At 37.8% G+C, this 19,048-nt stretch overlaps 1 protein-coding gene across 1 annotated transcript in view; it reads right to left on the reverse strand.

Moving 5' to 3' along the window:
- Positions 1–19,048, reverse strand: part of EVC (EvC ciliary complex subunit 1) — a 118,515-nt gene that overhangs the window by 54,581 nt on the left and 44,886 nt on the right. The window contains exons 9-11 of the mRNA XM_027836608.1: positions 13,854–14,070; positions 4,823–4,971; positions 173–271 (exon numbers count right to left, since the gene is read on the reverse strand). Of these exons, the coding sequence (XP_027692409.1) occupies positions 173–271; positions 4,823–4,971; positions 13,854–14,070 (465 nt within the window). The remainder of the gene's footprint in view (positions 1–172; positions 272–4,822; positions 4,972–13,853; positions 14,071–19,048) is intronic.

Consider the following 19,048-nt stretch of genomic DNA (forward strand, 5'->3'; position numbering starts at 1 on the left):
AAATATGTCAAAAACTGAGACTTCAATCTACGTCTCCCTGAATCCAAGCCTTAAGCACTTCCCACTTCACCACATTGCCTTCTCTTAAAAGAATTTTAGGGGGGAGAAGGGAAGAATATTGGTGTCACATGAATATGAATTCAAACAATTTTCCCTAATGTCACAAATTTACCTGGCACAGATCAGTGACTGCTTCTGTAGTTTTAAAGTCATCCTCCTCTTCGAGATCATAACGAGTTAATCTCTGCTTTTCCAGGACTTCATGATAAGCCTAAAATTAATATAAAAGTAGATTCCTGGTTAAAAAAACAAACAAACACACACTCGAAACAGTTTTCAATTTCAGAAATATGGCATTGTTTGTTTGTTTTTTTCTCATAGGCTTCTTTTTCCAAGACTGCAAAACATTTACACAATACTTCTCTAAACTACACACATTCATCTTTGGCTCTAAGAACTGTCAGGTTTCAGCTGGGTAGCAGGGATAAACTGAAAGAACTTTTTTAGAACCACAAGGAGAAGGGAACAATAGGTCATTAAAAGTCCATCCAACGGTATTCACACTTGCAAAGTCTGGTTAGGAATGAATATGCCTCTGATTCCTATGTCTATTTCCCAATGTTCTGGAGAGAAAACTTTTGAATATCATGTCGTACAATGAGAGTGTGGAGTTAGGTGGTTCAAATTCTAGTTCCAATGTTGACTAACCATGTATGATCATGGTCAAATCATTTGACTCAATTTCATAGTAAAATTTCTGCAAAATTGAAAGAATTCTATTTGAACGATCTTGTGCACAGGTATGTCATAACAAAAGTGGTTTTGTAAGCTTAAAACATCATAGAAATGAGAATGATAATTATTATTGCCTGTCTCCAGATTTCACTCCTGCTGCTGATTCCCTTAAAAATAAGAAATTTGTCTCTATTCCTCAAGCTGGCTTCTCTGCAAATATTCACAGAATTGTTAAGTGGCCACGGACCTCAAGGGTCATCTAGTCCAACCCATATCTGAATACAAATCCCTTTTGCAGCATAAAAAACAAGTAGCCATTCAGCCTTTGCTTGAAGACTTATCTCCTTAGGCAGGCCATCGCACTTTTGGAGAACTCTAATCAATTAAAAAAAATCCTTCTTTAAAGCCCAAATTTGCCTTTCTGTGGGTTCCAAATATTACTCCAAAGTCTAGTCATTACTTTAGAAGAATAATTGTATTACCTTTGGGAGGACAGACAACATGGTACATCATTGTTGTTTGTCCTTAGTTCTCAAAGAGGACCACTACACCAGAAAGATGACGCCATGACTTGCAAGTGAATTGGATTTAATTGAGAGAGGACTGTGCAAAATCACCAGCCTCACATTTTCCTCTGGAGACATCTGGGTCCAGTGGCAAGACACAGATCAGGAAAACTGGAGATGGCCCTGATGGTACATCAGATAGAGCACTGAATGCAGATTCTGAGCTCCTGGGTTTAAGATCTAGGTCTGCTGTTTACTACCTGTATGACCTTTGGTTTGTCACTTCATGTGTAAAATGAAAGCATTGAACTAGATGATCTCAAAGGGCCCCTCCAGCTCTGATATTCCAGGGATTCTTCTTTAAGATCCAATATCCTGGGTTGTATGTTACAAGGTCCCTTTTAATTCTACTTTTTATAGTGTATGTTAACAGGTTCCCGGTGCTCTCATAGTTGATGTTGTATGTTAGATGATCCCCTGCAGTTCAGTTTAGGCATTATCCTTCTAGCACCAATACTATCTGTTCTTTGTTAGAAGAGCCTTTTAGCCCTTCCAAATGATATTTTATTTTTCTATGTCCCTTCCAGGTTTGACTGCTATGCTTTGAAGACCCCCAAACCATCACCACAGATAAATAAAACATGATGATATAACCCAATTTTCTTTCACAAGGTCAATAAACAATTGCTAATCTGAATTCTTGCCCTACAAAGGCCAGGTTTACTTGAGACCTTGTGATAGGCAAAGGGAGCTTTAATGCTGAGGTATAGTCATTGCATTAGCTCACTCCCCAAATGAAAATACAAACCAGCCACTGTAGCACCAACAGGAAAATTTCAAAAGGAGGACGGGGACCTGAGAGTAAATCTGCATTGAATACACAGAGTTTATTTGCTTTAACTATAATCGAATCATGTTTTAAAACTTAAGATGTTAGAATATTTGAGGTGTATGTGCAGGGGGGGTCAGGGAACAAACAAGTACTTTAAGTGAGTGTTCTTGGGGCTAGTCATGATTCTCTTACATTATTTTTGCTCTTGAAAGTGAAGGATGGATTTAAAAATAACTCAGGAGGTCAGCGGCATGCCAGCAATTATCAAAGTAGCGGTGCTTTCAGCACGCCATGCTCCATCTTGCTATAAGCAGTACTTGGTTATTAGGGGAGGGAGGCTAAATTCCACACTCTGATATTGATCAAGTATTAAGGAAGACACTTTGGGTTTGAAAAAGTCTTAACATCTTTTTGCAGTAAGGAATGGAGAAGTCAGGGAACAGGAATGGGAGTCTGAGTCATCGTATCATAGAACTATGGTCAGAAAGTCCCTCGTTAGCCATCTAGTCCAAGTTATACCTCTGGGGAAGAATCTCCTTTACAACATACCCAACAAAAGATCAGATAATCTCTGCTTGAAGACCTTGAGTGAGGGGGAGCTCACCACCTTGAGAAGCAGTCAGTTCTGCTGGATATCTCTAATTGTTAGGAGGTTTTTCCTACACTTATCTCTCTGTAGCTGTTACTGCCTTGGACTTCTGAGGCTACACAGAACAAATCTAATCAACCCTTCACATACTCGAAGATAGCTCTTATGTCCCCTGACTACTTTCTTCTCTGAAGTAAACATCCCTACTTCCTTCAAAGGCTCTTTGCCATTCGGGCTGACCTCTCTCACATGAGGAGAGCAGCCTGAGAGAAGGCAGAGTGGTACTTGGAGACAATGACAGGCAAAATAACCAATTTCACTTCACAGGATCATAGGATTATAAGATTTTGGAATAGAAAGGATCTCAGAGGTGATCTGATCCAGTAACGTCAAACTAAAATAGAAATGAACCACTAAATCATACATAACAATCCCTGTGGGCTGCATATTGACTTATTCATGCATTTTTATATTTCTTTTTTATTAATTAATTTTGTTAAACATTTCCCAATTATATTTCATTAGAATTTGGGCTGTACTTGGGAGTATTGTGGGTCATGTATTTGATACCTGTGATCTAATCCACAGTGCCCTTTCCCCCATTTAGCAGATAAGGAAACTGAGGCTCATGTAGGGAAAGTGACTTTTCAAAGGTTAGACAGTTAAAGAGAAGATCTGGGACTTGTAGCCACGTCTCTTGTACTTTACAACAATTTAATCCAGTGTACTTTATAACAATTATGCCATCTTATCAAGATGGCTGGAATCAATTTGACTATTTACTAAGAACCTAGATTTTAACTACCTTCCTAGCCACACATAAGGAGGCGTCAAGAATACGGCTGAGCAAAGTTAGAGATCACTTCAGGCAATCTCTAAGCCTGTAAGTTGAAAAGAAGTTGCCAGTCTCCATTGGTGGATGGAAATTTCCTCACCTGGAGTTTCTTTATCAGAGAAATAGCAGGACCAGTCCCCTTCCTTGTGACTTCAATGGGATTAAGCTGTATCTCAACCCCAGGTGTAACTATATTGGACACTTTATAGGAAGAAGCATGTATTGTGTGATCTTGGCGCTCCCAGACATAGATCGGTGACTCTAGCATTGATAAAAGTAGAATTGTCTAACTTCAAGCTCCTCCTTTGAGGAGATGGCTGAGTTACTCTAGGTCATTGGCTGTCCTCCAAGCCTGGAATGCACTTCTTCCTCATCTTTGCCTCCTGACTTCACTGGCTTCTTTCTAAGTCCCAAATAAAATCCTACTTTCTAAGTAGACAAGCCTTTCCCGATTCCCCTTAATTCCAGTTCCTTCGCTGTGTTAATTATTTCCAATCTATCCTGTAAATAGCTTGTTTATACATAGTTGTTTGTGAATTGTCTCCCCCATTTGACTATGATGATATCCGCGATATCAGAGGTCTTTCTTTTGCCTTCTTTGTATACCTAGGAGTTAACACAGTGCCTGGCACATAGAAGGAGCTTAATAATTATTTATTGACTGACTGGCATAATGGGTGCAAGGTAGGTCATAGAATAATAGTACGTCAGAGTTGAAAGGGATCTTAGAACAAAGAATTTTAGTACTGGAAGAGACTGAACAGCATAGACTGTCACATAGAACAGACCTCAGATCATAGAATGTTAGGGCTGGAAGGAACCTTGTCAATTATTTAGTTCAAATCCCTCATTTTAATGAGGAAAAAAAAAGCTCACCTAAGGTTCCAAACCTCGTAAGTGGCTCTTAAACCCAGGTCTTCTGACTTTCAAGTTCTTTAATTTAATTTTTAAAAATTATTAATTAATTTATTTTGTTAAATATTTTGTTAAATATCCCTATATATTTTAACTGAAAAAGTACAAGTGACTGGATGCCATCCTAAATGCTTTGAGACTCATTTTATACAATTGGGTAAGTTTATTTTGTTGGGGTGCATACTCTCTATTCCATGGAAACTCTAAAGAACACAGCACGCCCATTATTCCGTCGAGTGTTCAGCTGTCAACAAATAATGAAAGGAGGTCCGGACACATGTTGGTGGCCCTGTCAGGGGGTTGTCATTCTTGATTGCCCATGGCCCCAACTGATCTAGGTTGGTGAGGCTATCGTGTGGCTTGATTGACAATGAATACAATTTTTCAAGAAGTCACTAGGAGGACATTACCTTAAGTACCTCCTCAGGGTTGGTCACCTTTTGTGTTTTTCCAAGGAGGCATACTCTCTCTTCTTTGTGAGCCAATGTCATCTTTTCGATCATCGCCTCCCGGCAAGCCAGAGAAGCCTTGATTAGGTCCTTACCTCGCTGAACAAATTCTGAAACATAATTGCTCCATGTTACTGGTTTGGAAAGAAATTCCAAGCCTCAAAAAGGGAAAAGAAACAATGATACAGACGACAACAATAAGAATGATCTCTCAGTGGCTAATTCTATTAAAGTCAGAGGTGTGAAGAAATTTTAACTGAATTATTGATTTTTTTTTTTTAGTTCTGTCTTCTAAATGTTTAGGAATCATAAGTTTTTGAGATGCAATGTATTCTTTTATTTTCTAAATGAGGTGTTAGGCCTAGAGAGGTATAGTCACTTGCCCAACATAATACAGTCTGTTGGAGGTATAGCCAGGAAGAGAGCCCAAATCGTATTTCCTGCCCAATGTTCTTTTCAAGGTGCCATGCTGTTTATGCGACCTCATATTACATTTCCAAAATTATTTTTTCATATCTATGTTATAACAAATTGCTTTTCAGTGGGGAGAATATGTAACAGCTTTTCCAGGCTAATTCTGTTTTTCCCTTAATGGATTCTGTGGTAAGATTATAATTATTTTTGGTGTAATCAGTGAATTATTTATTTTCATCATCTGTTTTTTTGCTCCACTGTCACTCTGGTAACCCTTGGTGAGACATAACATCTCTGAGCCCCAGTGTTAGATTATTTTACAGAATACATATTTCAACCTCCATGATTTGGAGGAGGAGAAAAAATGGGAAGAATCATCAAATCTCAAAGTTGGGAGAAGGGAGTGAGAGGTCATCTGGTCCAGTGGTGTTAAGTCCATCGCCCATGGGCTGCATATGGCCAGAAGCATACCCAAACCAGATTAAAATGTAATTGGGAGATATTTAGCAAAATAAATAAAAACACAATAAAACAGATTAAATCACATTTTAAAACTAAGTCAATATATGGCCCACAAGGAACCTCATGTATAGATTGGTAGCCCCATTTCTATTTGAGCTCAAAACTCCTTATTTGGCCAACCTGTACCTAACCAGAAATACCTTCAAAAATATCCCTAACAAGTGGTCATCTAGCCCCCGCTTAAAAGGACCTTCAGTTACGGAGAATTTGCCACCTTCTGAAGCAGCCTTGTCCAGCGTTAGAAAGGACATTTTATCTTATATCAAGCCAAAATCCCCCCCCGTACAACTCCTACCCACTGTTGCTTGCTCTGTCTTCTTGGGCAAACAGAATGAGTCTAGTCTTTTTTCTAAAATGAGCCTTCTTTTGTAATGACTGCAGACAGCAATTTTTCTTGCTCTGATTTAGATTTAAGATTTAGATCTGCTATTTTCTAGACCAACTTTTTGGTGTTCCCCAAGTCTGTATTCCTATCAGGTGATTTACAGATTTTGGAATATCCTGGTTATGCTCATCTGTACACTTCCTCATTTGTCAACGTTCTTCTCAAAGTGTGTTGTCTAGAATTGAACCTGGTAACCCAAATGGGGTCTGACCAGATGGGACCAACACTTCCTCCTTTTACTCATTGAGCTCTGCCCCCCTTCACTTTTTTGCCTCTTTATTAAGCATTTTCTAAACATATCTTGTTTTCTCAACTTGATTATAAAGGCAGAGCCTATGTTTTATATATAATATCTTCTTGAATCCTCTATGCCTGGCCCAGTGTCTTACCCCTACTAGGTGTTCAATAACCGTTTGTTATTGCTATTAGCGGTGAAGCATCTTCCAATAAATATTTATTAATCCCGTAGTCCATAAGTGTTCTCTCTTATTTAAATATATATTTTAAAATTCAAATACATTTACATATAAACACATAATCTATATTTATAATCTATATGCAAGATATATATGTGTGTGTGTGTGTGTGTGTGTGTGTGTGTGTGTGTGTGTGTGTGTGTATATATATATATATATATATATATATATATATATATTAGGTACACCCAAAGCCATGTCCTTAGGCCAGACGTTCTTATCCTAGGGAATGTAAACAAATTGTTTTTAATAATTGTATTTCATTACAACTAGTTTTCCTTGTAATTCTGTGCATTTATTTAATGTATATAAGATCATTCTTCTAAAAATGAGTCCCTAGGTTTCACCAGATTGACAAAGGAACTCATGATACACACAACAATGTTAAGAGCCCCTGCTTTAGACACTGTGAGGAACATGAGAATAATAAGGGCTCACATTTCTATAGCACCTTCAGATTCAAAAAGTGCTTTCTTCAAAACAACTCAGTGAGGCAGATCATCCAGCTATTACCACCTCCATTTAACCAAATGAGAAAAAAATGGATCTCATCATGATGAGTTGATTCACTCATAGCCACATGGGTTGGGTAAGAGCTGGGATTGGAATCAAGGTGTCCTGACTCCACCTTCAGTGCTCTTCCCACTATGCCAAGGTGCTTTTAAAGAGAGGGAAATAATGTGGTTTTTTTATGGTCAAAGATTTAAATAAATAAGCTCAATATATAGGAAATGATTAAAGAACAGCATATGATACTCTTTAAGTGCCTTAATTCAAAAATTGCTTATTGAGAACTATTTAAAATAAATACATAAATAAATGGATGTGTGAATGAATGAATGAGTGAATGAATGAAATGAATGAATGCATGGTTAAACAAATAAACAGATGATAGATGGATAGATATATAAATAAATGGATGCATGAATAAATGAATGGAAGAATAAATGACTGAATGAATGTATGAATAAACAAACAAATAAGCAAATAAGTTACAGACAGATAGATGGATAGATGAAAGAATTGACTCTATGTAAATCCTCATGTTAGTATGCTTTGTGGATGATGTCAACATGAACCAAAACAGAGCCCTTACTGTCACAGGGGTCTCAGTCTAGTAGAGGGATAAGATGTATGTGCAGATAATTATAATAGAAATTAAATTATGATAAGTGCACAGGAAATATACAAATAAAGTGTTCTCAGAGTTCTGATGGTGGAGGAGCCAGTGAGGAGAACAGAAAAGAGCACTGAATTGAGGGTCAGGAGACCCAGGTTCAAATCCTTGTTCTGCCACTGCCTGTGTGACATTGCAAAAGTCACTTTATATTTCTGGGTCTTGATTGCTTCATTAGAGGCAACGAGGTGGTGCAGTGAGTAGAGTGCTGAAACTAGAATCAGGAAGAACTAAGTTCAAATTTTGCCGCAGACTGGTAATGCTTTGTGACCCTGGACAAATCACTTCACCTTTGTCTACCTCAGTTTCCTCATTTGTAAAGGAAGGAAAGAGAGAAACAAGGATGTCTTAAGCACCTACACTGTGCCAAGTACTTTACAAATATCTCACTTGATCTTTATAATAACCCTGGGAGGTAGGTTATATTATCACCCCCATTTTACAGTTCAGGAAACCAAGGCAGGCAGAGGAGAGGGGGAATAATAGCACCTACTTCCCAGGGTTCTTATGAAGATTAAATGAGATGATATTTACAAAGCACTTTGCAAACATTAAAGTCCTATATATATGCTAGTATTATATTTATTAATGAAGGTGTTGGACTAGATAATTTCTAACAGTCATTACACGATGATGATGATGATGCTTCCAGCTGGGAAGGGTGAGATGAATAGAAGAAGGGATGGCTCAAAGCAGGATAGAGAACACGGCTGGTTCTTGAAAAATACAAAAAAGATTTCAACAGGTGGAAATGAAGTAAATAAGTGAGGAAATAGAAGAGGGAAGAGGTCATGGGGACTGTGAGAATAGTATGCTGGGCTAGGTGATACAGTCTAGACTGTAAGGGCTAGTGGAGGTCAGAATGATGCTGAGTCAGAGCAGTCAGGAAAGGGTCCCCAAGATAGAAACAAGGTGAATTTGGGAGCCAGGAAAAAGAGAAACAACACTTCCCATGTTCTTCTTTGTGTCTAAATGGACAGGGTGTGGTGCTAGGGAGAGGAATTGGACGTGTTCTGCTATAGCCCCAGAGGCCAGATGGAGGAGCCACAGGTGAAAGTGGTAGTTGAAAGAAAGCACATTTTGGATAGCTATAAGAAGAAATTCCAAACAATTAGAGCTATCCAGTGGTAGAATGGAAGAAGAGGATTCCTCTTTGCTGCGAGCCTACAAGTGGAGGCTGGATTATTGAGAATATTAGAGAGAAGTTTCCTTCTTAGGCAGAGCTTGAACTGGTAGAAACTGGATCTTGAGATCTCTTCTACCTCTGACCTTCTGTGATTCTGGAGGCGGATACAGACCCTAGAACAGCAATCAAGGAGCAGTAACTCTTAATTAAAAGGAATGAATATAACCAAATGCATAAACCACCAGCTTCCACTAAAGTTCACTCTTATGAATAACTGTGCTCTTTAGGCATTCATGATAAATAGCTAGTTATAGACAGGCTGTATGATTTATGGGGCAATTAAGACTTTTTTACTCAGGCAATTACCAAGCTAAGGTCACATCACACTTGATAGCAGCAATACCCTGCTCTAATAGGACTTCTAAACCATAAGCAACAAATATCACTGGTCTGGAAATAGTTTGTGAAAATATGTTGCACGTAAGAAGAAAGGCAGTGTGATGTAGCAGAAGGGGTATCGGACTTAGGAGGCAGAAAATCCAAATTTGAGTCTCAACTCTGGTGCTTATTAGCTACGAGGTTTTAGTAAAATCATTAGTGCTTTCTGAGTCTCTGTTTTTTCATCTGTAAAATGGACCAATAATACTTGTACTACACACTTATTAGTTTCACTGGTGTTTGTATTGGAAGGGACCTTTGGAATAATCTATTCAGTTGACTCATTGCACAGAGAATGAAACTGAGGCCCAGGGGAAGTAAAGTGACTGGCTGGTCACGTCTCAAGCAGCAGACTTGGGATTCAAATTTAGGCTTTTTAGCTATAAATTCTTCCAGTATATCACATTGCCACACAGGATTATTGGGAACAAAATGTTTTATAAGCCACAGTGTGCTACAGAGATGTAAATCATTACCAGAGGCTGTGGTGCAATGGTAAGAGGAGGAGGATTTGATGTCAAAGAACTCATGGTCCAATCTTGGTTTTGTTACTTACTGTCTATATGGCCTTGGACAAATCACCTTCCCTTTCAGGACCTCAGCTGCCTCCTCTGGGAAATGAAGAGATTGGAGAAGATGATCTAAATCCAGCTCTAAATCTTCTGGTCTATTATTAATAATAACAGCAGCCATCATTTATATTCAATAGGCTTAATTTTCATTTTAACATTCAGACAATACTGTCACACGTACGCTCTTGCTTGCTCTTCGCAACACTAACCCTTGCAGTTAATGCAAATATTATCATCATTCCCTCGTTACACAGGATGTGACGTATGACAGCACAATTATCCAGAAAGAGCCTGGGTCGTAACTATGGTCTTCTACTTCTAAGACCAGTGCTCTTTTTGCCCAAAGATGCTAGGGAGGATATTCTAATCCACCAAACACATGGTGGACTTTTGTGTGCCTTTAGAGGGAGCAGGGGAGAGGAGAAACAATGAGAGAAGAGGGAGAGGAGTAAAAGACAGAGTAGGAAAGAAAGAAGGAATAAAAAAGAGAGGGGAGAAGGAAGGCAACGCCTATGCCTCGCAGCTGCTCCTCTCGACACACCGTATTTCAGCTGAGGCAGGATTCATTAAAGTGACAAACAATTTGCTTCTTGCTGGGAATAAACAAGATTAAATATCAAGCAATTCACAAACAGGGAGTGCTGCACGAAGACAGCAGCAGCAAGCTGACATATTCCTTTTATCAGCTTAATTCACTTGCCCAAACCTACTGCACAGACTGTGCTTTTAACCTAAATCGGCCTCACGTAAAACCTGAGAGTGGCCTGTAATCAAGATCTCAGTAAGAGAACAAAAAAAGTGACAATCACGAAGAGAGACAATGATACCTAGGAACAAAATACCTTTGCTTGAACTGAGAGATATGTTTAAAAAGAGCCAGCTTTCCAATTTGGAACTATGCCCGAAAGACAATCAAACTCTGCACACCCTTGACCCAGCAATACCGCTACTATATCTGTATCCAAAGGAGATTTTAAAAAGGGGGGAGGGGGAGACCTACATGTTCAAAAATATTTACAGCAGCTATTTTTGTGGTAGCAAAGAATTGGAAACTGAGGGGATGCCCATCAATTGGAAAATGGCTGAACAAGTTGTGGTATATGAATGTAATGGAATACTATTGTTCTGTAAGAAATGATGAACAGGTGGATTTCAGAAAAACCTGGAAAGACTTACATGAACATGCAAAGCAAAATGAGCAGAACCAGGAGAATATTGTACATAGCAACTGCAAGATTGGATGATGATCAACTATGATAGACTTAGCTCTTCTCAACAATACAATGATCCAAGACAATTCCAAAAGACTCATGATCAAAAATGCTATCTACATCCAGAGAAAGAACTGATAAAGTCTGAATGCAGATTGAAGCATATTGTTTTCACTTTATTTTTTCATATTTTTAACTTCTGTTCTGTTTCTTCTTATACAACATGACTAATATGGAAATATGTTTTACATGATTGCATATATAATATAACCTATATCAAAATGCTTACTATCTCAGGGAGGAGGGAGGGAAGGGAGAAAATTTGGAACTCAAAATTTTGTTTAAAAAAATGAATGTTAAAAATTGTCGTTACATATAATTGGAAAACATGAAATACTACTTAAAAGGGAAAAAAGACCCAAGTTTCATAGTAAATATATGTATCTACATATGTATGTATCTATGTGTTTGTATGTATGTATATATATATATGTGTGTGTGTGTGTGTGTGTATGTATGTGTACACACACACACATTACAGTATTTTTGTATGATAATTTTCCAGTATGCTTGGTTTAGTGGAGAAAGACCTGCCAAGTCAGAAAGATTTCAGTTCAAGTTCTGATCTGAACTGGCTGGATGACGCTAGGGAATTCATTTAACCTCCCAGTGCCCTAGGCAATTCTTTAAGACTACAAGTTGCACAGTAGGTGCAGACCTATATTGGTAGAGGGACTTGACTTATCGGGAGTTCCCTTTATCAATGAAATACAGGTCACATCCCATTCCATCCCGTAACTATGTATTCTCCTCTGAATCCTTCCCCCCAAGCAAAATAGGATTCATTCACTTATCATTTGAGGATATGAAAAAGTGATCTTCCTGCCTCATAGAATATTGCTAACAATGACCTATGGAAACTTTAAAGTGCTATTACAAATGTGGCCTGCTGTAGTTTTTAGGAATAGACTATTTGGATTAATATTTGAAAAATGAAAGGATCTGATGTTTCTTTGATGTGGGTCAATTTTTCATTGACTCAGCTTTCAACCATACTCAGACTTACTAAATAACCTTCAACAACTGCTACTGCCCCTATTAGTAATCTCTTACTCTTTCTCTCTCCTCTCTCTCTCTCTCTCTGTCTCTCTCTCTGTCTCTCAGTTTCTGTCTGTCTCTTTTTCTTTACCCCCCCCAAAATTTGGACCCATTCTCAAAGTCTTTACTCCTTAGTAGGACCTGCTATGGAAATGCAGGGTCAGTCCCACGATACAATGAAGCATGAGAAGAAAGCCATCACTTTATATAGGAAAATGAAAAACAATGCTACACATTGCCCTGTGAAACACCTAAATGATGACTGTTGTGTGAGCACAGAAGTATATTGTGCCTTAGGTATCTAGTCAAGGACATGGTAGCAATTTAATGGTATAAAGTGAAGATTGGGGTCAATACAGAGACAACAACAATAAAAAAGGAGCGAGGTTGCAGGGGAGGTACACAGGTTAGGAAAGTTGTTCCTTGACTAATCTTGAGTTGGCCTTTGGAAAATAACATGTATTTTGAGAAATTTTATACTTCATACAAGCAAAGAGCCGCAAATGTAAATACATTTTTAAAAGTTCTAACTCAATGGCACAAAAATCATTTAATAAAAAAAGAAAACTATTTTATGAGATGTTGGTATTTTAAATTGAAATGAATTAAAATTAATTTTGTTGTGACACCTCTGCCCAGATGTAATGAGCTGTAGCTTGGAGGACTGCAAAGTCAGGCTTAGAAACCACTGGATTGGGACCAGAGCATATGGTTCCAGCAACATAGACTGTATTATAATATAATGTATCCAAACCTCTCCCCCCAACTCTAAATAAATTAAATGTATTGTTAATTTGTAAAAAGTAAAAGTTGCACATGATTTTAAATAACTGACCTAACTCTTGTGTGAAGAAATTTCTCTATTATTTAGTTTTGAAATCAGTCCATCCAAATTATGCTTGAAATATATTTATTTTGGAAAAAAATGCCCTAGACTCTTTTGAGGACATGTAAGAAGCAGTTTGTAAATAGAAAAACTGCTTGTAAAAGCCCCAGAAGCTGAAGAATTTGAGGAGTAGGATTAAACTATTTATCGATTTTGTTCTTCATGAGTTTATCTATTGGGCCTTCATTATTCATGTAATGTACAATGTTGGCTTTTCTCAGGTAAGGGTTGGATGGTCACTTGGCATGAATGTTGTAAAGAGGATTCTTGCTGGTTGGACAAATGGCCTCTGGGGTCCAATCCAATTCTGTGATTCTATGATCCTTGACAAAGTAGTCAATAGTGAACATCTATCTCAACAATTCAAATGAGAGAGGTGATTAAACTATTTAAAACATGGGCTTAAAATGACAGAGAAAAGATCGTAGAATCCATGTAACAGATAATGGGTAGCCATTGAACACAGCAAAATAATATAAAGAAATTGGTGTTTTGAGAAGAGGTTTTGAGATTACCATCATCTCTTTCGCACTCTAACACCAATTGGTGGACTTATCACCCTAACATAGTAGCAACTACTTTTCCCTTTCAGTTTGAAAATACATTACCAATGTTTGAGTTGTATTCACATTTTATCACCACAAAATCATCACCGTTTCAGAGACCAGACAAATCTGAGTCACTTACCACTATTATGATGCTCTACTTCTTCCCAGAAAGCTTTGTGCAACTGTGTTAACAGCTCTTCCTTCTGTCTTACTGAGAGTTTCCCCACAACGGTTAATGACTCCAGTGCCCGAGAAATCACAGTCAGCCGACACTTGGTCTCTTCCTGAATTTGTAATTTTAAGGAGTTGATCATTTTGGCCATATATTCCCAACCCACTGTTCTCTCTTGAATGTCCTAAAAATTAAAAGAAATATATACATATATATTCACACACCATGAAATTGAACAAAATGTTTATGAGGCAACTTTGAGAGGTAACTTGAGAAAAGAGTGGCAGGAATTGGGAGCTGGAAAGATCCGAGTTCAAATCCCAACTCAAAATTTTACTAGCTATTTGAGCCTAGGCAAGGGACTTAATTTTTCTCATCCTCAATTTCTTCATCTGTAAAACAGAGATAACAGCATCTATAATAACAGGGCTATTGTGGGGATGAAATGACATGATATATTACAGTGTTTTGCAAACTTTAAAGCATTAGGGACATATAAGCTATTATGATGATGATTATTTTAATCTTTATTGGCATCTAGTCTATTTATATCTGAAATACTTAAAGCAACCACCACAGTAAACATTTATCAAGTGGTTGCTGTGCATAGAGCATAGTGCCATATGTTGGGTGAGATACAAAGTTAAGTTAAGACATGGCTTTTAAGACCAAGAAGCTTCCAGTCTCCTGGAGTAATGTAAAACATACAAAGGAAACCACAACACACAATACTACCTGGCAAGTACAATAGTATGGTGCTAGAAGAGTTTTATGTGAGGTATAGGAGGGAATATTATAGGATTCTAGATCTTGGAGGGATTCAGGAAGAAACTAAAAACCAAGTATTATGAACTAGTTTGTCCTAGATCACAAAGATAGTAATTGGCTGCACTAAGATTCAAACCTAGGTCTTCTAACTCCAAGGCTACTACTTAATCTATACTACAACTGTCTCCTGCTAACCTACAGGTTATTTGTGTATGTTTCATGGAGGAGGTGTTTCTTGAGGTGGCCACAAAAAAGTGGGTATGAATTCAGCAGCAAAAAAGGAAATAAATGAAAGGTATCCCAGGCTAAGGGAACAGAGATTGGAGCACATTCAGGGAACAAAAAGCCATCTGCATTGGCTAATATTCATTGTGAGGGAAAGGAAGGGAAATAAACCTAGGAAGGTGATGTAAAGTCCATATGTACAAAATACTTATGGTAGTCTTTTTAGAAGTAACAAAGAACTAGAAGGAAAATAGATGCCCAAAGGAGGTAGGGGAATAGCTGAATGAATAGGAATATATGAATGTAATTTATTATTGAATTTTATTAAATGATAAATATAAAGAATTCAGAGAAACCTGGGAAGACTTGAATGAAATGATTCAAAATAAAGTAAGAAGAACCAGAAGAACTAGTACAAGGATTTCAATATTATAAAGAAAAATACTGAGAAATTTCAGAACTCTGATCAAGGGAGTGACTAAGTATAGAGTCAGCATGGTATAGCAGAGAGAACACTGGATTTAGAACCATGGAATACAGATCCAAATCCTGGCCCTGTCATTAACTACTTGTGTGACCTTGGATAAATCTCACTGTCCCTAGACTTCAGTTTCCCAGTTTGTAAAATGAGAAAGTTGAACTAAATGGCCTCTAAGGATCCCACCAGTTCTAAATCTATGATTGCATAACTTCAGAACACTGATGATGAAGGATACCTGTCACTTCTTGGCAGAGAGCTGATGGCTATAAGTGAACATAGACATGCATCGTCAGGTATTGCAAATGCATTGATTTGTTTTGGGTTTTTTTGGTACTTATTTGTTACAAGGGGGTTCTTTTTGGATGTCATCTTGGGGTGATTGTAATGTTAAAAAAGAGGGTAATTAAAGATAAAGGCAAGGAAAAGGTAAAATTTCAAGAATTTTAATATTTCAGAAGTAAATGCTTAATCCTTTTAAACACAAGAATTTTGAGGGAAAGCTGTTCAAATGACAAATCTGTTGCCTTCACTTATCAGAGGGCATCAGGCTGATGAAATCCATTCGATTCTCCTGAGTCACTCATTCTATCTTTTCTAGGAAATCACTTTCTAAATATATATATATATGTATATATGTATATATATATATATATATATTCTGAACTTAAGAAATAAAACAAGAATCTCTGTAACAGAGTGGAATAGAAAAAGATGATTGCACATGAAACTGCAAACTATTATGTACAACTTGTTATTCTTTTAAAATATATAATAAATTTATTGTGTAACTTTCCTTCTTTCTTATTTTTTCTCCTTTTTCCCCCTTTTCTTCCCTTCCCCTCCCCCCTACTACGCATAGTAGTATACCTTCATTAACTTAGAGTCCACTCCATTCAAGGGTGTTTCTTTCAGCCTGCCTAGTAGGCAGAAGAAAAACACTCCATTAGACAGAGTAAAATTATATAATCTACAAGTTTATTTTAGGCAAGACATTCAGCATCTAGATATATTTTTCTAACTTATAACTTGTTCAAAGAAATATAGGAAAATGTCTATGGAATATATCACATTATCTTAAATTTTACTTAGCTCTGTAAGAATATTTTTAACACAAGTAGGTACAGATGGCCTGAGTGTTACACTTCTACCTGTAATGTCACAAAGGGCATATGCAGCCTTAAAAACCACTATATGAGGTCAGTTTCTCTGATCAGGGGTGCTCACTTAGATGGTGGTCATGAACAAAGAGAAAACAGTTCCTGTTTGAGGATTTCTAGTCTTTGATAAAAAGAGCTGCTGCTTCCCCACACTTTAATATTACCCTCTTATGGCTTATGTAGGGATGAAATGAATGATTTTCTGCTTCTTCTGCAGATACAATGGAATTTGTTTGCCATGTGATTTTGGAGAAATCATTTCATCCTTCTTGGTCCTAACTTCCTCTTCTATAAAATGAAAAAGTTGTCTGTCCCTTCCAGTTGTAATATGATGGAAAGAACAATTAGAATAAATTTAGAATAAAAAGAACTGATTAAAATGACAGTTCATCCATCAGGACTACTATATTTAGAGCTAAAAGGGATATTAAAGGTCATCAAGTCCAATCCTCTCAATTTACAGAAGAAACTGAGGGTCTGAGAGGTTACTCCACTTATTCAATCAAGGTCATTCAGGAAATAAGTGGCAGAATTGTGAATTGAACCCACGTCTTCTGACCCCAAATTCATCACTCTTTCCAATATATCATACTGTCTATGCAATAACAGGCAAGTGTGCATTGTTGCTGTGAGCATGCAATAATTAATTGCTAACATTTATATACCATTTACCATGTGCCAGGCATTGTACTAAGTACTTTACAATTATTATCTCACTGATCTTCACAACAACCCTTATTATCTCCATTTTACAGATGAGGAAACTAATGCAGAGGTTAAGTGACTTGCTCAAGGTCATACAGCTAGTATGTGTCTGAGGCCAGATTTGAACTCATGTCTTCCTGATTCCAGGCCCAACACTCTATCTATTATGTCACCTACCTGCCAATAAATATAAGAAATGAGGGACTTTGAAGAAGTTCAGGAGTTAAGAGAAGACATCAGTGGAATGTATGCTAGGAAAAAATATGAGTTGGCCATGTGAAAGGTAAAATATGAAAGGTAGATGACCCAAGCGCTCCATGGACATGCTGGCAATGGCAGCAGAAGCAAGGAAGGACTCCAGTATGTTAGATGGACCCTCTGTAGCAAACTTATAGAAAGATATGGGTGAGAGCTGTGCATAATGGACAGTTGTGGAGGGTTGTGATTGACATCACTGGAAAGAACATTCAGATTGATGAAATCACATAGCTCCATTTCAGTATAAAATGGGGACCATAGAAATACTTATCTCACTTGGCTATTAAAGGAACAAAAAGGAAATCATTTCACTAAGTGATCTGTAAACCATAAAGCATTATAGAAATTCCAATTATTATTATGATTCTTCAACTCTGTTACTTTGCCCAGCGCCCCTCATCACCCTTTTCTTGGGATGGAAAACAGGAAGCAAATATAGCTGGTCAATTCAAGTGGGGTTACACTGACCAAGCTTTATAGATTTCTCATCTTTTGCTTCCCAGTCCTGGCCACTGTTGTGCAGAGACCCTGACACAATACAAGGCAAGAACCAGACATTCCTAAATAGCACCTCTGTCATCAAGACACACCAGTGACAATAACAGAGGATAAACCCCAAGACCTGGATCCTGGGTGCCGTGGCTGGCTTTTGCTTCTCAGATTCTCAATTCCCTATGCCCCCTCAATACTTCAACCTCTTTCCTGACTCTGACTAATCGACTTACCCAGCCAATACCTCAAAAGACGGCCAGTTTCTTAATCCACCATCAAACATAATTAGTGACTTTCCTACTCCTTGGCATGTCCAAATGCTGAAAAGGATCTATGATCACACCGTGATGAGATCCCTCCAATAATGCAGACTGTAATATATTCATACTTGCCCATCTTATAGGACTCATGTCCATTGGTTGCTCAGTTGTTTCAGTTATCTCAGACTCTTTGTTACCCCATTTGGGGTTTTCTTGGCAAAAAAGACTGGAGTGGTTTTCCATTTCCTTCTCCAACTCATTTTACAGATAAGGACACTGAGCAAACAGTGTTAAGTGACTTGCTCAGGGTCACACAGCTAGTAAGTGTCTGAGGCCTGATTTGAACTCAAGAAGATGAGTATTGGGGCAGCTAGGTGGTGCTTTGGATAGAGCACTTGTCCTGGATTCAGGAGAACCTGAGTTCAAATCCGGCCTCAGACACATAACACTTACTAGCTGCATGACCCTGGGCAAGTCACTTAACCCCACTGCCTAACAAAAAAAAAAAAGATGAGAATTCCTGATTTCAGGCCTGGCCCTCACTCTACTATCCATTTTGCTACTTAGCTACCCTTGACTCACATCCACATCCTCCCATAAATTCACCCAAGGGATGTCTTCCTCACTTCTTTCTGGTATCTCTTAGATATCACGGAAACACTTACACTCTTCATCATCTGTCAGTATTGCCATAGAAGCAGCCCATCTTTTCTTCCTATCATTCTATATTTCTCTGATGCTCTCTTTTACTCCTCTTCTTCGTTATTTTTCATTGGTGATAGGTTGCAGCCTGGTCACACGTATGATGAATCTTTC

Source organism: Vombatus ursinus, unplaced genomic scaffold, assembly GCF_900497805.2.
Source record: "Vombatus ursinus unplaced genomic scaffold, bare-nosed wombat genome assembly UNPS02014818.1, whole genome shotgun sequence".
Classification (NCBI taxonomy): domain Eukaryota; kingdom Metazoa; phylum Chordata; class Mammalia; order Diprotodontia; family Vombatidae; genus Vombatus; species Vombatus ursinus.